This window comes from Podarcis muralis, chromosome Z, assembly GCF_964188315.1.
Source record: "Podarcis muralis chromosome Z, rPodMur119.hap1.1, whole genome shotgun sequence".
In the NCBI taxonomy this organism is placed as follows: domain Eukaryota; kingdom Metazoa; phylum Chordata; class Lepidosauria; order Squamata; family Lacertidae; genus Podarcis; species Podarcis muralis.
Genome location: NC_135673.1, coordinates 1596720 through 1621294, shown reverse-complemented (window position 1 = coordinate 1621294; position 24575 = coordinate 1596720). Strand labels below are relative to the sequence as shown.

Genomic DNA, 24575 nt, shown 5'->3' with positions numbered 1-24575 from the left:
TCTGCAGCAATCAACTGAGACACCCAGGAGAGAGGGAGGGAGAGATCAGCGCACTCAACTGGATGCACACTCAAAACATCACTCTTCTTTGTGAAAAGCCTCATTCCAGCATAGGGACACACCCTAAAATGTAGTTTTGTGAAGTTTATCCTCAGAGTATTGGGGGACATGCAAGTACTTCCCCTCCTCTAGGGAGGGCATTTTTCTAAGAGCGCTAAAACAGCAATTTCAGCAGAAGCCGTTCACCCAGTGCCCACCCACCCCTTCATCTTAGCTCGCCCCACACCAAAGCCTCAAAACATTTTAGTCTCCTCAATAAATCCAATCCAACAATTATTTCAACCATTTTCATATAGCTTGTTCCTATACAACCAACTTTTATATACAAAATATTCAAAGAAGCTAATAAATTTAAGGGGGAGAGGAATCAGTGACATTTTGATAATTACACTACGGCACTTCACCAGCTTGTGGTTAGGATTATTAAAGGCTGGGGCTTTAAGGCCACACTTCCTGATTCACAGCTCAGTCCGTCTGCTGCCACAGCTCCCTATCTCTCAGTATCCCACTCCTGACCCGGGTGAAAGCACAACCCTGACAGGGGTGTTGGGGCAGATGACAGTCTAAACACAAGCAGAAAAAATGTTTAAAAGCTGAAAGGGAGGTGTGGATCTGCTCTAGTGCCACATGAAGCACCACTCTGCATTAAAAGCAAGGCAGTGAACCAGGCCTTCCAGGCTCTGGAGTGATGAAGGGGTTTATACATGAAGCCCCAAGCGCATCTTTAAACCCCTTTTGGTTGAAAGGAGAAGTGATAAAGCACTACCCAGAATTTGTCGCTGATGGTTTAGGAGGCTGGATTAACAACACTTGACAGTATTTAAGACAACAACAATAACTTGGGCAATTATTTTTAAAAATAATAAAATAAGCCACTGGTGACACTGCAAAGCCAGCTGATGCCCGCTTGCTGTGTCCCTTGCCAAATGCATCTGGCTGAAAATGGGATTTTATTAGGAAGGAATTCTGCTTATCCTCAAAGTCAGCACTGGCTGCTGAGGAAGGAAGGGACTGTGAGGAGACAGGCGAGAGCCCACTGCTGCTTTCAAGGGAAGAACTGAAGGCAGCAAAGATGACTTCAGCAAGAACTGCCACCAAAATGCAGCTATTATAAACCTGAGGAAAGGGATTCTGCACAGCCTGCTCCAACATGCACTTCATTTCCGTGATATGTGTGAGTAGACCAGCGGCTGTTTGCCCAGGACAGGATCTGAGATGCTGCTGGTAAAGTCTCAGTCCAGGTAACACGGCTGATGTGAACTCCTAGGAAGCAAATGCCTCATTAAGAGAGAGACTCAGTGGACACTGCATTTGTAGAAGTACTTAATTTCTGGCACAAATGCCCTTGCTTCCAATCAGCTTCCAGGCTCAATTCAAAGTGCTGGCTTTTGACCCATAAAGCCCCACGCAGCTCAGAACCTCTTCCCACACGACCCAACCCAGGCCCTGCAAACATCACCTGAGCCCCTGCTTCAAGAGGACCCTCCCTGGGAGGCTCAGAAGGGGGCAGCACAAGACGGGGCCTTTTCAGTGGTAGCAACCCACTTGCGGAATGCTCTCCCCTGGGAAGCACACAATGTCTATCTATTTCTAGGTAGTGGGCAAAGTTTTTTCTTTTTACCTGGGCTTTTGGCCTTTAATTCAAAGGATGGCCCTGTGGCCCCTGTTTAGTGGTGTGTGATCTGTGAGTCCTGCTTTTTATCTGTATAGTTGTGGGTTTATTTTACTGAATATTTTAAATTGGTTTTGATGTAAAGTAGCAAGCACTGTTGTTGTTGTTGTTGTTGTTGTTGTTGTTGTTGTTGTCATCGTCAATAAATCTAATAATACAAATAGTAATAATGTGCCTTACCTTGGTTCTGAAGAGGTCCATGCTGTCACAATTTCTAGTGTGGGTTCCTGCCAAAATGCTTTCCTTCAGCATATCTCACTGAGTCTGAACAGTGCCCAGTGAAAATGTGCGACTTATTTTTGCCAACCGAATGTAGGAAGCAAAGTGAGAAGGGGGAAGTAAAACAGGATGCCTAGGGCTGAAAGGCCAAGGGGAACTTCTTAGGCAGCAACACTCTCTGCCCAGGAGCCTGGGATATTTTTCCAGCACTTCTCTAGCTCTTGCCAGTCATACTGGCAGGATCTATCCAACGGCTGCATCTCTCAATAGCAGCACCACTCATCTAAGCACAGCACAGCAAGGCTTTGGTAGCAGCGTTGTTATAATGCATGCATGCAATTATTTGTATCTTTCTTACAGCACAAAAGCTAGGAGATTTCAGGATTTCTAACTTCTTAACCTCCCCGTTTTTCAGGCGGCGGAGAGGAAAACAAATGAACAAGTTAAGGGGTGGGGTGGCCCTGAGGAAGAAGGTGTGGGAAGGAGCCTGTAACTCCCTCAGCCATCAAAGACACCTGTGGTATAATTCAAAGCCGTCCTTTTGAGGGGGCTCAAACTGCCTTCTCACCAGGGTCCCCCCCTCTGCCCTCCCCCATCTTGCAGCACAGAGTGATATTGCAGTACAGGAAAGTTATGTTTTATCTGATGTGTGTGTACACACACACACAAACTACGGGCCCCCAAAGCTGTTTGTTCCCCTGTGCCTCGGTGCCCAGCCAGTTGGCAAGGCTAGGCCAGGAAGCTGTCAATTCTGATCGTGTTTGGGCCGCAGAGTCCTATTAAAAGAGCCTTGCCGTTGAAGGGGGCGTCCGCTGTTACCAAAGCATGGGAAAAAGGGGGCTGTGCTTTCCTTGCCTTTGAGCTGGCAACTTGCACTGACTGGGAGTTTTCAAGGAGCTATGAATGAGCTGAACAAAGGAGTTCTGTGGCTAGTTTCTGGCTGAAATCCATGTCAACAGTTCTGAAGGTCACAGGTCATGCTAACTAACATTTATTCCCAGCAAAACCTGCTCCAGCTACAAGCTGTAAGAAGTACAAATTTGAAATCCCCCCACCATAATCCTTCAAGATATTCCTGATCCTTCCACATGTTTCTGCTCAATTAAAAAAGAACTCTCAGTTGCCCACAGAAGAGAGAGAGAGAGAGAGAGAGAGAGAGAGAGAGAGAGAGAGAACATATACACAATCACAATCACAATCAACCACTCCTGTTATTTCCACAACATAAATGGATGAAAGGCAGAGATTGCAGCCAAGCACACAAGAAAAATGGAACAAGAAGCTTCAGATAATGCTAAGAGGAACCAAGCTCAGGCAGTTAAATTGTCTTCCCACTGTTAGGCACTTTTGCAGACCAGGTCCTTTTAAATCCAGAATTGTGAAATTCAGCTACTGGAGACTTTGCAGACCCACACATTTGATTTAAAATGGCTATATGTTTTCCATTTCAGGTCCAGGGGCCAGATCGTAAATTTCAAAAATGATTCTCAAGAAATGCCAGAGCTAGGAATTATTTCTTCAGTCCCCACCCTGACACCACCCTCCATAATGCTTTCAGCTGCCCCAGGAAAGAAAACACTACTTCCATTCTGAACATCCACTAGGTTATAACTGTAGTCAGGAGTCATCGAGGCTCAGGACTGAAACACATGAAGTAACTATAAATACCATCTCTTTGACCAAGTGCCAAGAGCTCTTTTCACCTCTATCTTCAGCCTGCCCTCACACGTCTCAAGGAAAGAGTTTCTGAGTCAAATGATGCAGGCTTGAACACCAGTACTGCTAATTTTTCAATTTAATCTTGCTCCCTTATTGGCCAAAACCATCTGTGCGCATGCCATTCATTCCAGTTGTGTTCAACATGCTCTAATTACTAATTTAAAGCAGGTCCCATGTAAAATACAGGAGCATAAGTCAGTTGTTGCCAAATGCAGCATCGAGATTGGATTGCTGTACATGGCGGAGGCGGGAGAAAGCGGAGTTTCCTGTGCGTCACAACTCTGCCTTGTTCAGAACAGATCTTTTGCTCTGGTTTTGCCCTTTAAAGCCCTGAAACGGGGATAAGGAACCTATTGCCCTCCAAGTGTTTCTGGACTACAACTCCCACAATTCTGACCACTGGTCGTGCTTGGTGGGTCTGATGGGAGTTGAAGTTCAGCAGCATCTGGGGCACCAAAGGTTCTCCACACCTTCCCAGCAGGCTTGGGTTACTTGAAGGCACGGGTGGTTTGCTCCATAGGTCTCTACCCAGACCCATGAATCACCTTCAGAAGGCTTTCCACAGAGTCTCCTGCTAAGTGAGGCGAGGCAAGTGAGCTACTGGGGAGTTAGCCTATTCAGTGGTTGTGGAAAGGATTCACTTTACAGTGGCACCTCGGGTTACATACGCTTCAGGTGACATACGCTTCAGGTTACAGAACTCCGCTAACCCAGAAATAGTGCTTCAGGTTAAGAACTTTGCTTCAGGATGAGAACAGAAATCGTGCTCTGGCAGCGCGGCAGCAGCAGGAGGCCCCATTAGCTAAAGTGGTGCTTCAGGTTAAGAACAGTTTCAGGTTAAGAACGTACCGCCAGAACGAATTAAGTACTTAACCTGAGGTACCACTGTACTGGTTTTTGTGCCTTTGAAGTTTCAGTTTTAAAACCATGTTTTAGTGCTTCTTTCTTAACATGATGGACACTGTTGCTGTTTTTATTCTAGTTTAATTCTGATTCTAACCGTTCTGATATGATGTTCATGTTATACTTCAATATTCTGTGGAGTAAAAATGTATGGTTTTATTACTGATTGGCAGGAACAAAAAATGTTGTTAAATAAATAAACAGAATATAAAAGTTTCCTAGACAATACAGAAAAGACTGAGGACCAGAAAGTGTGTGACACTCTTGCTTCCTGTTACTGTGGCCCTGTTTTAATACCCAAAGGCTCTCCTAGCCTGCCCTCCGCTTTCCACAAGACTTCTATCCCTAGCAGAGCCAGGCAATTAGAATAGAGTTTTCCTTGGAATAAGAGTGGCCTTGCCAATGGAAGAGGCAAGCCCAGCCCCCTTTCCAATAGCCTGAATAGTGCTGCAAGAAGGGTGACCACGCAACCCTGACATAAGAGATATCAACCCAAGACAGATGGCCAGCTCTGCTTGGTCACTCTCAGCAACTGCTTTTGGGGGAAATCCGTTCTGAAGTCCGTTCTTAAACTGAAACCGTTCTTAAACTGAGGCGTGCTTTCTCTAATGAGGCCTCCCGCCACCAGTGCCCTTCCACCGTTTGGAATTTGTTCTTAGACCAAGAGACTATTTCCGGTTTTGTGGAGTTCGTAAACTGAATAGTTCATAAACAGGGCTGCTCTTAAACCGAGGTACCACTGTACTGGCTTTTATTAAAGTAAGCTTTAGAACCTGCACTAGGAAGGGGTAAATCTCTATGTACACAAAAATAAAGTCTTGCCATCCTAGGAGCGATTAATGTTGACATAGAGATAGAGATATGTAGGTTTCTTATAGTTTTGTTATTTATAAATGAAAGTCAAAGGAAGCTTGGGTTTGGTTTAAGCAAAAAATGAAACATTTTCACAAATAACTATATCTTAAGTATTTTCTCTGCTCCCCCCCCCCCTCAGATAAATTAGGTATGTGGGGTCACAACAGTTATTTCTAGCTAGTTATTGGAAACAATAAGAGACTTGGTTAAAAATGCTGGGATGAATAAAGGGGCTTCAGAATAATTCAGAGCACACACGGAACACCGAGAAGTTGACTTCAGAGGCAGTCGCTCAGAAACAGCATGGATTAAAACCCATAAATTATCCCTTGAACTTGGAATTGGTTAACAAATATTCCTTTTGCATCAAGTACAGCAACGGATTTCAAATCAAACGAAGGCTCAGAGGGCATTTTCTGCAACTGCTGAATGAAACTGAGAAATGTCCTCTTTCTTACACCTTCCAACAATTTAAAATTCAGTTTTTCTCATTCTCACCACAACCACCACCATTTAAAAGGGTGGGGGGAGGGGGAGAGAGACTATCTTTGATTTCCCTGTACAGATCAAGTAAACAAAAATCCCAGGCCAAAATTACAGCATATTCATAACCTCAAACGCTTATTTCGGTAAGTTTATTTCCTTTCAATTTGCATTATACATTATTTTATCTTTTCAAAGTCTGCTTCGACATTCAAATACAGTGCCGAGGTGCCTTTCTGGTTTCACCTCAGACATTTCAGAGCTGCATATTTCACAACACATCCCTTTAAGGAGGAATAATGAAAACAAAACAGCCATGGCTTGTGGTTCACTTGTGAGGCTCTTCTTCTGTTTAACAAAGGATTTTCCTCACTGCTTTCAATGGCTGACCAGTTTCTTGCAACAAACAATGGAAATATTTCCAAAGATTGGGTGGGGTGGGGAGGGAGGCAGGGATGCTTGTGGCAAGAGAAATTTAAGAAAGTCTCAGACCAAGGAAAAGATTATGTCCTCAATCCAGAGACTGTTCCTCCTTCATGAATTACAACTATCTGAGCTGGATTTGAAAACAAGAGAGGAACAAATTAATTCAACCTAAATCAAGCAAGAAGGGAAGAAAGCCTCCAACTTAGGCAATATTATTTATACGTGTCAAAGCAAAACAGAGTTTCTTATAGTGCATGGTCAACACAAAACAAACTTTATCCACCTAGTAATAAAAGATTTTTCCCTGAAGCCAACTGCAGCTACACAGTTCCCATGTGCATTTTTAACAAGTCAGTCTCAACATCAACATACATGAAGGGGCTCCCTCCTTTATTTTATTTTATTTTTGCCTGTCAGGTCTGCTGAAAGCCAATGGGAGGCCCCTCAGCGACTCTGTTTTTCAGGGCTGGGAATGTGGCTGGCGATTCCACAACTGAAGCTTCAGTTACCTGCAGTTTTTCAAATCTGCCTGCAACTTCTTCTGTGGACCCATGCAGCGCATATTCATGCCCACAACAATATGCCACAGCCCCTGGCCTCACCCAGCAGCCACTTGCCACCCGCCAGCTCCTGTTGCAGGAGGGAAAGATGTTGCCAGAGCAAAGCTGAAGAGGCATCACCTGCTGCGATTTCAACGGGCCTTTAAAGGCCCAATTCTTCTCTATGGGAAAGGGAAAGGCAAGGTTTCCATACAGGAGTTAGTGAGCAAAATGTTTTATTATTCCTTTTCGCTTCCACAGGATGCAGAAGGGCATCCAATACTTGCCACATTTATGAGCCTTCTAGTTCACCTCACAGGTCAAAAGCACAACTATGCCACAGTGGTGGTGGGGATTTGTTCCCATCTCAAACACCTCCAAACAGAGGGCTGCTTGTGTCTGGTATTTATTTAAAAATCTGGTGCCCTACCACTGATGCTGTTTTTAAACCTCTGCTCTTCTAGAACAGTGCTTTCTGGCCAGCTTCACACATCATGAGATAAACTATAGTTAATGGTTTGCCGTGAACATGCCTATCTTTGCTGTTTACTCACCCTTCAGAACACAAAGTGCAATTTCTAGTTTAGCCTTATATCAGAACAAGGCACTGTGGTTTATTTCACTGCAATGAACTACAATCAGTAGTAGTAGTAGTAATAAATGATGGTGATGATGATGATGATGATAACAACAACAACAACAGCAACAACAACAACAACAACAACAACATATTATTATTTATAATAATCACTTTGGGCAGTTCCCAACAGAATATTAAAAACACAATAAAACATCAAACATTAAAAGCTTCCCTAAACAGGGCTGCCTTCAGATGTCTTCTAAAAGTTTGGTAGTTATTTTTCTCTTTGACATCTGGTGAGAGGGCGGGTGCCACCACCGAGAAGGCCCTCTGCTTGGTTCCCTGTAACCTCACTTCTTGCAATGAGGGAACTGCCAGAAGGCCCTCGGAGCTGGACCTCCGTGTCCGGAAAGAACGATGGGAGTGGAGACGCTCCTTCAGGTATACTGGGCCAAGGCCTTTTAGGGCTTTAAAGGTCAGCACCAACACTCTGAATTATGCTTGGAAATGTACCAATATAGGTCTTTCAAGACTTGTGTTATGTGGACTCGGCAGCCGCTCCCAGTCACCAGTCTGGCTGCCGCATTCTGGGTTATAGTTTCTGGGTCAACTTCAAGGGTAGCCCCATGTAAAGCGTACTGCAGTAGTCTAAGTGGGAGATAACCAGAGCATGTACCACTCTGGTGAGACAGTGGGTGGGCAGGTAGTGTCTCAACCTGCATACCAGATGGAGCTGGTAGAATTGACCTGCGCCTCCATGGACAGCTGTGAGTCCAAAATTACTCCCAGGCTGTGCCCCTGGTCCTTCAGGGGCACAGTTATCCCATTCAGGACCAGGGAGTCCCCCACTTGCCCCTGTCCCCCCAAAACAGTACTTCTGTCTTGTCAGGATTCAACCTCAATCTGTTAGCCGCCATCCATCCTCCAACCGCCTCCAGACACTCACACAGGACCTTCACCGCCTTCACTGGGTCCAATTTGAAAGAGAGGTAGAGCTGGATATATCCGCATACTGATGAACACCCAGCCCAAAACCCCTGATGATCTCTCACAGCAGCTGAATGTAGATGTTAAAAAGCATGGGGGGGGGCAGAACCCTGAGGCACCCCACAAGTGAGAGCCCAGGGGTCTCAACACTCATCCCCCACCACCACTTTCTGACCTAGGTGGATAAAGAGATCTTGGAGTCCTTACCAGGCTCCAATGGCAAAGATGGTTGCGTTAAATTGCGAACCACCTGAAAGAGTCTCCTGCTGCTATTTTCTGCAGATGCATCAGAGGCGGCGAAGAAGGTTTTCTTCGCCATCACTATCGCCACTTGGTAGGCTCAACGTTGAGCTCTAACCCGTGTCCGGTCAGATTCAGAGTGAGTTTTCCACCACTGGCACTCCAGCCGTCTCAATGATTGTGTCATCGCCCACAGCTCTGGGGAAAATCGGAGCTCCATGCAATCAGAGAGGATGCTTCGGAGCCAGACAGTCGATAGCCCTGGTTAACTCCGCATTCCAGCAGGCCACCAGGGAATAAGCTGAAAGGCCATCAACATGGGATAAAGCATCCCCTACCACTCTCTGGAAATCATTTGGATCCATTAAGTGGCGGACCATCCGAATCGGTCCCACTTCCCTGCAGAGGGTAAGGATTGTGGAGAAGTCCAGTTGCACCAGAAAGTAAGCCAAGAACATCCCTTGGATGCATACTGTGGGCTTCGGGGAGCAAAACAAACCTCAATGACTATTTCAGGCTTAATATTAAAGCCAGGGATGAGAAGGGATGGGTGAAGCAAGTGGCTTGCCGTGACACGCAGATGCAGCCTCTCTTCAAAGAGATAGGTGGTCATGCACTACACACATATAAACCAGAGTGGGGTACACCAAACATAAACTATGGATACAGCAATTCCAATAAAAACCTTAACACAAAATAAAAAAATCAGGATGAACTCTGCTCCTCCTTCCTACAAAAACCAGAGCCTAATGCATCAAAAACCCATGACATTAAATGTCTGACTAAAGAGGGTCATTTTAGCCGGCTCTGAAAACAACCAATATTAGTGTGTGCAAGACACATGTACATACTATTAAACACAATCCAGTCATCACCGCAACAAAAACTTTAAACAAACTCAACAAACTCTTGCTTCAGGTATCATTTTATTGCTTTAATGTTTATATCCCACACTTCAATGCTAATGGCACTCCTAAAGAAAACAGCTAAAAGATAGCACATGCACACACATGCACACACACACACACACACACACACACACACACGGCTTGAGAAATCGTTGCGGTCTTGATCAACAAACAGAACATTTCATCCAGGTCTGACAGAACATTTCATCCAGGTCTGAATTCCAAAACTGAATTCTTCCATGATTTTCATGTCCTCGTGGTATTTTATTATGGGGAAGAAATGTGTGTTGCTGTTTTAATGAGAGGGCTGTGATAGAAGTTCATAAGCGTAGGGATAGCAGACAGGGGAAAAATTCTCTTCAAACACAAGAATGTGGGGGTATCCTACGAAACCAATCAGAAGTAACTAGAAGACAGACAAGAAGGAGTATTTATTCACACAAAGCATAAATAACTTGAGAAATTATTTGCCAGGACTGAAAGAAAGACTGCTTTAAAAGAAGATCAGAAATATGCGCAGAGCAGGATGGGGAAGGTGAGGCTCTCCAGGTGTCACTGAACGGCAACTCTCACCGTCCCTGACCACCGGCTCTGCTGGCTGGAGCTAAGCGAAGCTGCAGGACCACAGGTCCCCCACCCCTGGTCTTTGGGGCCTGTTTATTTCCCTATAATTGTTAAACATGGGACATCATAATTCAGAGGCAGCCTCCCTCCAAAACATGAGCTGCATTTCACAGCATGTCTTCCTAGACATCTACCAGGTCACTGCTGGAGACAGAACGCTGGGCAACAGTCACTGTTCACCTGATCCAGTAAAGTGGCTACTAAAGCATAAAATAAAAATCCTCAAATTCTCACCAAAGAATAAAAGGGAGGAAGCTGGGACAGAGGAAACAAAGATGCAGCACGAACAAATGTAAGTTTTGTGCACTTTAAAGAAAAAATTAGTACCACCATTTTAGAATAACGAATGGTATTATTATTGGTACTTTTTACAAAACCAGGTTTACAAAATGAAAAATGAGGCAGGGAAGGAAGGACGAAAAAGGAGTTGTGTATTAAAAGGAAGTACATTTTTAGTACAGATAAAAAGGTATAAAACGCAAGGGTCTTCCTATGAAAAATATCCTGTATCAGGAAGCGAGAGAGAAAAAGCAGCAGAATCTCTGTTTGAACCTTCCTATTAAGAATACTCATTCAGTTTTCATTGTGATTTAATAGTGCCAAGATGCTTTTAAATTCAGAGAACATGCTTGCTGCAATGCCTCTTCCTTTAAATTCTCAAAAAAGGTGTTGTGTTTTTTAATCTTGCAGTGGGTAAATTGCAGGTTTTTAGGAAGATATATTTAATATAGTTTGGAACTTCAAAAACACAGAAGAGAAGCTGACTGGGAAGAAGGTGTGATGCTCTTTGTGCTCTGCAGCGCCCTCTGCTGACAGCAGAGCTGAGCAAACATCCTTCATTAACCTAAAGGAACCAGTCAGTAATCCACACACAACATTTAAGCATGTCACAGAATAAGTTTCAAGACTCATTAGAAGCAGCCCTTGAGGAAATGGGGAACTGTGGTTTGCCAAAGAAACTATAAATGCTAAGCCACAGTTACAAATGATCTACTTTGATCTCCAGGATCAGCTGAGAGAAGCTTTCCACCAATTCTTTCTGGGCAGCAAATGTGAAAAATGGCTGTGCCTGGAAGCACTCAGGGACCCTCAAGAGTTATATGGGATTCCCTTCTCTCAGAGGCCCCGGGGAGCCCTGACCATTGGGAGGACATTAAACCTTGGAAACATTTGCATGCTCTCCATGCAGAAATGTGCCCTTCTCATGTCCCATAACAGACACACCTTCTCAGCCAGCAAACACCTTCTGAGAAACCTGGAGACCAAACCTACCAGGTGGGAGCCTTGGGGCACTGAGACCTCCCAGCCCTAGCGATGCTGCCAGGACAAAGCAGCTACACCAGCCGACTGAGATCAGCAGCCGGGTGCTTTCAGCAACTCCATCTTCAAAACAAACCACAAAACTGACAGACCAGTGAAAGATTTAGATGAAACCAATTTCCCTTCAAGGATCTCTTACATCCACTTTATTCAAAATAAATTTTACAATCACCCAGGGATTACATGAGGCCACAGTTCCTCCTTTGAAAAGTAACTCCTTTCCAGCGCAGCAGGAGAGAGCAGGGTCTTATGCCTGTGCTGAGAGTCTTGAGAGGAGAGGGAGGGCCATAGCTCAGCGCTGGAGCATCTGCCTTGCCAGCAAGAAGCCCCAGGCTCCATCCCCACTGGTATCTCCAGGTAGTTGGAAGAGAATCCCCTCGGAAGTCCTGGAGAGCCTCCTGCTTCCTTTCCAGAGCCATTACTGTTTTTAACAATAACCCAAGGAAACTATATTTACTCAGACAAACCTCACTGAAGTGCAAACCAGCCATACCCTAACCTCCCAGAGTTCCAAGCAAGGGCAGCCTGAGCTGGTGAGGTGTGCTTTTGGCCCAAGATAAACATAATGGGTGGAGGAAAAACTGCAGCTCACCAGGCTCAACTCCACGACGCATCTTCAGGACCGGAGCCAAGTCCAAGAGCACAAGCAGTACAAGAGCACAAAACTGTCCGAGGAACCATATTTTTGAGCAACATTTATGTGTGGCAAAGTGGCAGTGGGCAAGTTTTATTTTCCTCCCAGCCCCTGTACGGGTGATATAATTTGGGTTTTTTTATCTGGATTTCCCACTTTAGGCACCAAAGCATTATTGGTCAACTGCTTGATGAGCCTTCACTTATCAAAAGCTTCCGTCCTGGTTTAGGAGCAATTAGCCACGAGTGTCATTCTTGAGGAAACTGATGCAAGAGGAACATAGTTGAACTGCAAGGGCCAGGGATACAAAACAGAACACAGCCTGCACCCTTAGTATTCTTTGTAAACAAGGTCAGCTTATTTACGCTGCAAAATATGTAGGGTCGTGGTGCCTCAATTCTGGAACACCCTCTGCCTGGTGTCATATGGCTGGTCACATGTTTCTTTGTCACTGTTCAGGGAGAATGGGCTCATTTTTTCTCATTTTGCTGGCTATGGTTAGAATGTTTTTGAGCCTTGGGTTTGCTGTTTCATAGTAATGATGCTGTGTTCTTGTAATTTGATATTGGTGAGATTTTACTGTTATCTTAATTGTGCTCTGCGGTTTGTAATGGTATGATTTATTTTTACGTAAACAGCTTTGAGGCCACTTGTGGCAAAATGGTGCATATAAGCACATTGTTGTTGTTGTTTCAATCATTGCTGAGATGTGCAGCACTCATTTACATGCACTCTTGCACTGTTCATTCATGTGAATGTTACCAAAATAGAGTGTGTCCGAACCCTTCCCAGGGCACCTCAGTGCATCACGGTCAGGACATACCCCTCTCTGGAATACCCTTTGATGTCTTTATTAAAAACTGAAGCTTCTCAGGGCAAGCAGGAGGAGGAGGAGGAACTGTCCTCCTGTAAAATGAAGTGAGAGCAAAGGATATGGGAGCCAGGCAAACACCCTCCTGATTAATGCCAACAAAAGTGGCCAATGCAGATTGCCTTTGTTCACACAGCAACAGTCTTGTGGCACGCTTGAGAAGGACGTGATGTGTGCCGACTCCCAAGGAATACCTCTCTTGTTCCAATCAAAACTCCTTCACAGAAAAATTACCTATACAGACTTCTACGCAGCCAGTTTGTGGCAGCAACTGTCCTTTCTCGCAGCCAGTTCATCACAGGGACAAGGCGATGATTCTCCCATCAACTCAGAAACAACTGAGTCAAAAAAATTTAAAATGCTGATAACAGGAGAGAAAGAACGCCGGAGCACAAGAAGTTTTCTGGCACACACATGCGCGCGCACAAACACACACACACATCTCCTGAAGTGCAGTGACTTCCCGAGGAACAGATAGGAAAGTGATTCTCTTAACAGCTGGAAAGTGTTAATTAAAAGCAACAGAAGCAGGACGTCAACATTGCTTCCCAGAGAAGGCAGTGGCGGCAGCAGAAGGGCTGCATTCTGACTTACCTTAAGATACAGAAGCAAGTCTTGGCCCCCGACGATAAGCGGCAGAACCCAAACCTCTGCTTGCTGTCAATGTCTGTGAGCACAAAAGTGAAGTTCTGGCCAACTTGGCCAACTGTGAGGCTGGAAATGGGGAGAACAAAGGAATCTATTAATGGGCTGTTCACTGCAACCACGCCAAGTATCTAAACAGACTTAAGTCATTGAACCAGCAGCACTTCCTCTCTCTGTGCCGCTTCTGAGAGAAGGAGGGCAGGGAAAGGTCCAGTTCAGCTGGACACACCGTGGTAAGTACAGTACTACCTAAAACCAAAACTGCACCAGCCCCAAACCTTTGAATTTAAGGATCCCTTAAATTTATGATACTGAGGCAGAGCCAACACCATACGTGTGTTTGTTGAATCACCTCCCCTCCCCCCCCCCCAGCTTCTTTGCAGATTATAACCTTACAATTTAGGAAGACTTTCATGATTCACATTTATTAATAAATAGTATGAACCACAGGGACAACCACCACAGCACCAGCCATAATACTAATACTCTAGTGTCATCATTGTACAAAGTTGGGATGGAGCACCTGTGGCCCCCAGGTGTTGCCCCAGCCCACATGGCCAGCGCTCAGGGGTGATGAGGGCTAAGCCCAGCAGCAGCTTATGGAGGGCCGGCCACATGACTGCTTTACCAAGCCCAAGAGGACAGGTCTCTGTCCTGAGGGGCTTCCAATCTAAAATTCAACCCAAGGGAGAAAACGGGGGGGGGGGGGGAGCAAGGATAAACAAGGGGAAATAGGCAATTTTAGTCAAATTTAGGCTTCTTTACAGGGTGCAACCAACTTTCCCTCTTTGTCTTCATATTCCATGGTGTGACAGTCAGTGCTTCAGTAAAGGAAACAGGAATGCCAACAGCCAGGTGAGAGCAATGTGTCAGTTCTACCAAAATGAGTTTTGAAGATAGCAGGGTGCATCTGAGCATATGCAGAGTGTCTTTCCTTTAAATCTGGGATTGCTAGAAACAGGCTTCCATGACCTCTCTCCACCACTGGAAATTAGCCACTGAGGAATAGCACAATCACTCAAGGTAATTTTAAAGCACCAAATGGCCTTCTGAAACACCGCAGACCTTTCAAAAGGCATTCTGTCCCCAACACAGAGGGAATATGTAAGATGAAGTCTCCTATGACAACATGCATGCATTGTCAAACAATGCTTTTTGCTTTGGTTAATTAGGATTATGATTTTTAACTAATACTTCTTTGAACAGGTGACAACCCTAGTTTTTAATAGATTGATCTAACCCAGCCTCCCTCAACCTGGTCCATCCAGTTTTTACAGCTCCCACCACAACCTAATCAGCCAAACATTGCAATCTTACTTTATATAGGTGGGTTTCTGCAGAAGACTTGTTTGGTGGCAAATACCATCTAACACCTTCTCAGCTATACAAGGCCAGTGTTTTGGGTCTGACCTTTCGTGGGAAGTTATTTGTTTGTGTTAAGGATGTCATCACTAACAGAGATTCCGAATTACTAAATCTTTTTAAAAGCCAGCCATAAAATTGGCTAGGTAGGGAAAAACCCAGCATTGCTGAAGAACTGCATAAGCCTTTTGGCTGTTGTGGCCAAAACTGCAAGTTTCAGCCAGTGTGTGAAGACACTACCCAAAGAAAAAATGTTATCTCTCTAACTAGGCCTTCATGTTAATTAACAGAAAGGTTATATATCTTATTTAAGAGAGATTTTAAATTCAATTCTATGTAACCAGGTATTTGATACTGCTGATTACCACCAACTGAAGACAACTAGTTTTAGGTCTGTTTGTCCTAGGTCTTTGGGTATTTAATTATGTTGGATAGTGTTCTCGAAGCTACAAACATGAGCCTGACCAAACTGCGGGAGGCGGTGGAAGACAGGAGTGCCTGGCGTGCTCTGGTCCATGGGGTCACGAAGAGTCGGACACGACTAAACGACTAAACAACAACAACAACAAACATCATCATCATCATCATCATCATCATTATTATTATTATTATTATTATTATTATTATTAAATTTATACGAAGCTTTCAAACTATGTAACACAACCAACATAGTTATGCAGCACTCTCCCTTTTAAAAAATAAAATAAAATAGACACTTATGTCCAGAATAGAAAGCTTTGAGTTTTCTCAAGAAACAGGGAGAGGACTTTTGGTTACTGCTTTTTTAAAACTAAAATATTCATTTAAGAGGGAAAACTGCCACAAAAGGGATGCTGTGTTTTCAGGTTTGGATAACATTTTATACTTTTAATAATACCTCAATTCAACAACGTTCAGACCCATTTCCCCAAGTTTACTACAAGTAAAAAATAAACTACTGTATTCCAGGGACAAAAGGGGGGGGGGAATTAAATGGGAGCACAGAATATGCCCTAACAAAAAGGTGCAGGCTTTCCTTTGAATTGTGCCTGAATGCTGAACTCTCCAGAGTCCTCCTCCAAGAGGTGCTGTAGCAGCAAGACTGCTCTTCACCAAAGCTCGCCCTCTCTGCACAATTGCTCCAAGCACATCCCACACACCAAGGAACAATCTTGATAACACGGTTCATATCTGGGCCTTTTCTGAAAGTTATGATCAACTTGCACTCTGCGGCAAGGTGCTCATTTGCCTTGCCTACAAGAGAGCAAACAATGCAACAATATTGTTTGGCAATGCTGGGCCCCCCTCCTGCCTTGCAAAGGAGCTCACCTCTATAGGAGCAACTCCTCAAATACTCTTTAAAAAATACATCTCTGGCTAAAAACCGAAGCAGAGCAGGGGGAAAGAAAGGCACCAGAAGCTAAAAGCAGGGGTACAAAGCCTCCTTTCCCAACACTATAATTAGTAAAGGATATTACTGCTAGCAGCTTGATACCTCTCTCATAAATAACAGCTTGCTTTATACCATGTGTGAAACCTATTACTTAAAGCATGAATTTCCAGAATGGAGTACAGGAGGGAAAACGTATATAGCATGCAGTCTAATTTCTTTATGCTTTGCCAGGTTTTTGTGAATGCCACACCACACACAGGCAAATTGCAGGCTTGTGATCCTGGGCTCACTCCTACAGAACAATCAGGCATGGCTCAGAGACAAAGCAGAGGACTGGATCATTCTTTAAGAAGGCCAAAGGCTAACAATACTTATAGAGCACTTTCAGCATTCAAAGTGCTATATACTTATTTTCAAGAAATCCTCAGTGCAACTCCATTAAGGGTTAGGTCAGAAATATTATCCCCATAGAAGCAGGGGGCTGAGGCTTCGAGAGTGACCAGCTAGCCTAAGGCCACCTGGAAGATATGTGGCTAAGCTGAAATTGAACCAGTAGCCTTGAAGTCTCTTCCTTGTGGAAACTGCACAACTACAGCTTTTCTGATGCATGGAGTAACTCTCCGTTCATTCATACAGTTGTCTTGCTAACTGCTGCATTTGTAAATAAATTTATGGTGGCACACTGTTTATTCTTCAACCTGGGTTACCTTATACCCATTAGGAGGCATGTCTAATTGCTCAACCCACTTTTTGAAGGTTTGCAAACCAAGATTGTCTCAGAACTTCCATCTGTCAAAATGTAATATGGGCGTAAAAAAATAAACTATAGGGAAGGCAGAAGGGCCGAGACTAAGGAATCTGGTGCAAGAACCCTCTTCATGTAAAAACCTATAGGATGACATTATACTAGTCTCTCTGTCTGCCTTGGCACACCATCTGCAGAAAGATCAGGGTCAAACCCAGCATCACCCTTACACCAGAGGTTGTAAGGGTGGATAAGTACTGCCTGCTAGACACCTTATGAAATGTCTAGAGCACTGTAGGCACTTTTCTGCAAAGCAACTGCTCTCTCCTGGGGTCTGAGCTTTGAAACTTTATTCACAGGAGAGTGAGACTGGCAGGCATAAAGACCTCTCAGCAGGGGATTGGGCCAGGTAAACACCCTTCTGAATTCAAGCTCCTAATTCTCTCTCATTCTCGCAGTGTAAAAACCTATGATGAGATCCAGGTTCCCTATTATTAAAATGCAGCTTGGACCTACAAGTAATGCAATCAGGAACCAGGGAGGCATCCTCACCAACATGGGAATCCTGTGAACAGCTGGGGCAAAAGGCCATGTCTTCTCCAGATGAGAAAACGGGAGCCTAAGAATGAGAAGGCGGCAGAGAAGGTCCCAGCAATACAGAAAGGGAGAACGAACAAGCAATGCTTTCAATGCCAGGCCTCTGCCTAGGAATCTCCAAAGACCCTCTCCAATGGCCATTCTACTTTGTCTGTGGATGCAAGGTTACTATGGTGATTCAATGCTTAATTTTAGTAAGAGGAAGGTTAGAGGATGAGAGACATATGCCACGCTGGTCCACAATTAAAACCAGAGCATTTATGAGGCAGGCACAACTTTTATGACAAAAGGAGATTGGTTTTCATTAACTTGCTAAGGCACTAAGATAAATCTGAGTCTCCCTTTTCCACAAGTGAGAAACTCTGGTTCAATGATCCCTGAGGAACGGGAGCAGGAACAGTCTCTTCTATGGTTCAGTGCTGTGCTAGTAGCTGGAGCTGCAAAACCAGCATCTAGGAATTCCCTAAGCAGGGAAGTCAACATTGTGCAGGCCAAGAAAATAACCTGCTGGCCAGGCAGTCAGGCCCCAGACAACACAACCATTCACTGCTCTGCCGTATGCCAAGCTGCAGCTGACGACTCCCCAGGAACCTGACTCAGCTCTCCTTGCCCAGAGACAGATTCCCAAACTTACCAGTCACATCACGGCTCCCATCACCACCTGCACCACCCTCACTTGTCACTTTTTACCAGGATGACAAGGAACCATTTGTGAGTACCCTGGGATTGGTCAGTCAACCAGCTACCAATCCACCTATCAGTTACCTCGTTCAACCCACCTTTTACCAGCTTCCTCGCAAGACTATCACGGGAGACTTTGTCAAAAACCCATTCCTTTTTGTGAATGATGAAACAGCTGCAAAACAGCAAGGACTCCAGCTGGGCCACCCAAAAGAGATGGACAGGATGAGCATAGCAAAACTGGAAGCCACCCAGAGTGGCAGGGGCAACCCCGTCAGATGGGCTGGGTACAAATAAATTATTATTATTATTATTATTAGCCACCGGGAATTGTGGGAAGCCCCCAGAGTGAGCCAAGAAAGGGCACTGAGGGTAGGCAGAGAAGGAGCGGGGCACCTTTTTCCCTTCCCAGAGCAAACAGTGATTATTTCACCAAGACCATCTCTGGGTAATGCTTGCCAAAATTACAGCATTATCTCTAGTTATTCTTTTATTCAATTAAAAGTTCAAAGAATCGTGAAACTGAGATGAAAGGAACATGGGGTGGGGGAGGCAGACCAATGTTCGAAGGCATGACAATTCTCCACCAGCGCCAAGGCCTCTCAGCCTTTCACTCCATCCCAAGATCCACCTTAGCTTGTGCCAAGAAACAGATGTTAGCTTCCTTCCAGAAAGGGACCTGCCCAGAATTGATTGTCTTAATCAGAGTTATAAACCTGGGGCTGTTCAGATCCGCATAAGAAGAGGTAGGGAAGTAATTGACAAAGCTCATTTCTGCTTCCAGTGTATGAGTCTTTTAAAGTTGCAACGGCAACAAAATGGTGGCGAGAGGATGGAATCAGACTCCCCTACCCCTAAGCCCTGCCACAGAAATTCATGAGGTTTTGCCACATTCCTCTTCCACTGGGGTCTCTTTATTTTAGAAGCTGCACAGACAAACAGGCAATTCAGCAGAAGACCAGTGTATCTACAGGGCAGGGAAGGAATTCAGTGGTTAATTTCTATGGGGAGGGGGTAGGTCCTGGAGCTGAAGCTTATTGTGAGCCCCCTTCCACACTAACATGAAAGCTCTGTAGCATCCCCAGACACAAAGGACTCTGCACACCACCAGAGGCACTCTTTTCTTCATTATTTCGCTTGTTCCAACAATTGAGTCCAGCATTCAAAGCATAAATTACAATTGAGTACAGCATTCAAAACATAAATTAAGCCCCGGCAGAAGTGTGTGTGTGTGTGTGTGTGTGTGTGTGTGTGTGTGTGTGTGTGTTGTATATACAAAAAATGCCAACCAGTTATGCAAACAGGGTTGGGGTGAGTGAGAGAATGGGCTGATGCTATTAAAATGCCCAACTCCTGTGTTTATCCTCATGTTAGTAGAGTTTTACTTAGTTTTTTTTAAAGAGATTTTTGGCTTTTAAAAATATATAAAGAACATATTGATTTATCCCCTGGATACATATTCAGTCTGGCCTGTGGGGTAAAAATGATAGGTGAACAAATGCTCAGAGGAAAATGCAAGTATGAATTGCAAATAATCATGATTTATTCAAGGGTGGGGGTGGGGAGACCCTCCTCCCTGCAGATGCCATGCAAATTCCACAGAAATGAGGAAAACACGTTTCTGGAACGATTGTGATTAAGATCAGATTTAGATTATGGTCAAAAACAGTTCTTGACGTTGGCTACTGCAAGTCTAAGGAGATGGGAGCCCGGGAGCGGCAGGGGTACCACTTCACACGATGTGAATATTTACTACCAAGTTAACGGCGAAATACTGCTGTTAAAAAGTCGGCAGCAAGAGCATCTGCTTCTTCCAGATATTTGCACTAGAAGACCAGTTGTGTGGTTTAAGACCATGCTTTCCCTCCACTGCAGAGCCCAGGAGGAAGGTGTTCTTGGCAATTCGCTTCCTTCCCCTAAAGGCTCGGCAGAGCTCATCTTGAGACATCTTGCTTGGGCACATCCGGGGTAAAGGCAGCATAAGAAAATACCAATACACAAGGCAAAAGAGAATTTTGCTTTTTGGTTGGTATTTGCTATCATTTCTGTAGCTGGGTTAGAGATCTGAAAGTGCTTACCTGGCCCAGAATGGGACACGTTAAAGAAGCAAAAATAAGTGAATCAGCTATATTATCATCACTATCATCTCAGTATTCCTAGCTCAGGAAAAAGAGTTCCCAAAGAGAAGGTCACAGGCAAACTATTCAGCTAGTACTAATACAGCTGCCCCAAATATTCCCCATGAATATATGAAGCCCCCTTCCAGTGAATTGGATGGCAGTCCAGTTAGCCCACTACGGCCTCCTCAGGCTAGAAGGAGCTCTTCGAGGTCTCAGGCAGAGAGGGGCTTTTCCCATCACAGGCTATGTGGTCAATTTGAGTGGTGACACTGGAGGTAGGACTTTCTGCAGCAAAGGCTGCACTCCACCACTGAGCTCCCCAGGTGAATTTCATATGGATATTCATGCCAAAACTAGCACCAAAGGAGAACGGATGGGCCAACGTTGCGTGCATGCCGTCTCTATGTCAGGAGGAGCCAGGGGGGTTAAATGGCCAGAGGCTGCTGCTGCCACTGCTGCTGCCACCACTGGCTGGAAGCTGTTCCCCACTCCTTCCTCTCTGCAGGAGGAGGAGGAGGAGGAGTCGACCACTGAAGCAGCGATGCGCTCAGCTTCGCGGTTGGCTTCCTGCACTTCCTTTGAGCATTGGGGGAGGCTGGCCCCCTCTCCCAAAAATATTAAGGGGGCCCAAAAGGGCTCAGCCCCTAGGAGACGGCACCCCTGACTAGCACATTTGGCACTGCGGAATGATTAAAAGAAAAAGAATTACTCACCTTGCCAATGCTATCCAGAGCCTTTTTGTCCTCCCTGGAGTCTGCTCCTGGGTTCTATTTTCCCTCCTCTGTTTGGCCTTAATGCCCTTAGCCTCATTACCTGCACCGCCATGTAAGCCTAGTGGCTGGATTGGCCCACACTGATTTTAGTTTGCAGACACCCGTGAGCATTGCATAGCAACGCCAACCAAGTCATGTGGCAGTGAGGACAAACAATGATGGCAAGAAGAGCAGCAGCAGCAGCAGCAGCAGAACAATGAGACTGAGGGCTAAAACCACCAGATGTGGAGGGCACTAAGTAGCTCTGGCTCAGCCCAGTTCAAAATCCAGTTATTTAGATATTGAGAGTGCATGGGCGGGAGGCAGCACACATATTTTTACTACTCCAATCAAAACTTTTGAAACTCTAGAAAGTGAAGTTCCAAAATCAAATAGTCACAGCAACTCACACTTGCAGAATACCTATAACCATGGTTGTAAATGCAGCAAGTTGTCAAGCACAGGGGCCTAACTATTAAATCAGCAGAAGTTTTAAGTTTGGCATTAAAAGCTTCATTAGTAGCAGGAAGAAAAGTGATACGACTGTTGGTCGAAGCATGGTAAAATTTAAACTTTTTTGATGGTGCCTATAAAAATCCTTAGAAAAAAGGATGTTGCCACTGTAATTTACACTTGGGTATTTTAAATCAGGTTCAGGTAGGAAAAGCATTAAGAACGATGCGGTTTTTATTCTCTGCAACTGTTTTATTGACAGAGGGCTATTTGTTTTTGTTTTTCCCTTCTTGTAAAGTACAGAAATCTAACACTACCTGTCCACACAGAAGGGGAAGCAGAACTTGGTCAGAGTCTGTAGAATTTCCTGTGGAGAGAAAGGGAGAGAGAGAGAGAGAGAGAAAAGAGAGAGATAATTTATACATCTAATGGGACCAATAAATCTAACATTAACCACAGAACACAATCTTATAACTTTGCCCTGAAGAAACAAGAGACAGATGAAGAGAAATGTGCTTTATCAATTACATGGAAGGAGTACCAGGCAGTCAATCATGTGAAATAATAAACATGATCAAACTTCATTAAAAATGAAAAATTAATCAAGATTCACACATGGGCAGGCAGCAGGAGCCCTCCAGCGGACCTCCGGAGGGAAGGAGGTGGCTGAGCCAGTGTGCGTTAACTTGCCTCTGGGGAGACGCTCCGACCTGACCATATGGACACCAGCGAACACCATCCGGCCAAGACAGCTCTTTGGCCTGGCAGCATTTCCTCTCCTGGCACAGCACTTGCTCGTATCCTAGGAACAAGGGCTGCTGGGAGTGGAAAAAGCTTCCCAACAAACACAGCACAGAATAAAACCAGCAAAGGCTCTCCGGAGCTATCCTAGGCACACTGTCCCTCTCGCCACACTGCAGGGGGGGGGGGCACAGGCAGCATGGAGGTTTTTAAGAGAAGGCTTACCAGAAGTTTGCTTTCGGGAGGAAATTACAAGTCACAGTAACTTACGACAGTGAGCTGAATAATACAATGCAATAATGTTAGTAAGGGCTGAGGGGAGGAAGTTAAGACTCCATCTATATGTATATTTTTTAAATCTTGAAAACAAAACACTTTAGGACCATCTGTTCTCTGAATATCCCTCTAAAAGGAATCACAGAGATTAAGTTCTTCTTTGTTTAATGTAGTTCAGGAAGTGAGGTACACAAGCACAATAGCGCGTCGAGGGAAAATTACCCAGAACAGTACAAGAACCGGGGAAGCTCTAGCTCTGTGTTTAAAAGTAAAAACATTCAATATTGTCCTTTTTATAAAAACAACATTACGTTGCCCATTCTCTACATATTTACATATTCAAGAATGAAGAATAAGTCAAGTGGTTTTTGATGATTTTTTAAGTGGAACTACATTAAACAAACACTTGATAAAATTAATGATCAATTTACAAAACGAAGCACTTTCCAGGCCAGTAATAATAAATTATCTGTGCTAGCAGAAGTGATGCTTCGTGCTTCATTTATTTTTAAAACCACTTCCATCATTTAACAAATAAACCACATCAATCTAATCACCCATTCAATGGAGCAGAAAACATATTGACTCTCCTGGCAAGAACATGGCCCTCCTACACAATTCAATTGAGCATGCCCCATTCCTTCATATGCTTTCAAGCTCAATTGCTCAACACTGCATCACCTATTTAAAAAGTGGGGAGAGGAGTAGTATTGCCAAATTAAAGGTTATGGAGCACAGCCAAGGAGAAAAAGGGCCAGGGAGGGAGAAAGAGGAGTGGGGCACAATCTAGGGCTGGGTTGCTTTATAATTTCTCTTTTAAAAGCACAGAACAGCTTGTTTAGACAATGGAATAGTTTAGTGCTTGGTTTATCCCAGGTCTAATGCTTGTGGAAACCAACAAGTGAGAGAAAATTCAGTACCTATGTGGAGTCCTGCCAGGAGCTTAACAACCCCTCTGTCCCAGGAAGACAGTGAAGAAGAGAAAATGAGGTTGATTGCTGGGTACGGTTTGGTTTAATGAATCACAACCAGTGCCTGTTAGGGCCGGGCAGTGTCTGGTTTTCAACACTGTGATCTATCACCAGCTAAACATCACAATATGTAGAGGCTAACAGAGAGTGTCCTGGCAACTGGGGCCTAAAACTGACAATTCCTTACTTACCTTTAGCCTACTGCTGCAACTGCTGTCTTATAGTATATGTAATTTTCTCTAAAAGTAAAGCTGTAGGAGTAATTAGTACCATAGGTAAGTTGAAAGAATGTTCCCTAATAGACACGAGGGGCACACAGACAAAGAGAGGGGAGGAGAGGGAGAGGAAGAAGGGGAGAAGGGAGGAAAGAGGCAAAAACAAGAGGGCAAGGTGTTTTTATTTTCTTTAACTCAGAAGTAAATAGTCCCAGTTAACTTTTCCAGGGGACTAGCATTGGCTTCCAAGCAAGCCTGGCAGCAGCACTGGGATTCGGGGGGGGGGGGGGGCGAGGCGGAAAGGCTTCCTCTTCTTGCAAGGGTCACAAGAGGGCTTGGGTGTCAGGGTCTCGCAGGCAGACGCTGCCAGCAGAGGGAGCCCAAAGAAAGAGGAAGGAAGGAAGGGGAAAGGGGTTCCCAGCAAGACCAGCATCTCCCTCAACCACCCACCAGTCTGGCGCCTGCACTTAAGACTAGAAGCTCATGAGGAAAGTTCCCGGGTAGGCGACTTTCTTCAGGGCCTGCTCCTGAGGTTTGCTGCAGGTGGCTGAGCAACTGGGGCAGCAGGAATGAGGAGAGGAGCAATGACCAAATTCATGTTTTCC

General features: G+C 44.7%; 1 protein-coding gene across 12 annotated transcripts in view; it reads right to left on the bottom strand.

The window, feature by feature from the left end:
• Nucleotides 1-24575, bottom strand: part of DENND1A (DENN domain containing 1A) — a 271090-nt gene that overhangs the window by 158056 nt on the left and 88459 nt on the right. For 11 of the 12 annotated variants that reach the window (XM_028716002.2, XM_077922279.1, XM_028715997.2 and 8 more), the window contains exons 4-5: nt 22085-22134; nt 13635-13754 (exon numbers count right to left, since the gene is read on the bottom strand). The exons of the other annotated variant lie outside the window; for it this stretch is intronic. In XM_028716002.2, the coding sequence (XP_028571835.2) occupies nt 13635-13754; nt 22085-22134 (170 nt within the window). The remainder of the gene's footprint in view (nt 1-13634; nt 13755-22084; nt 22135-24575) is intronic. 12 annotated transcript variants of the gene reach the window in all.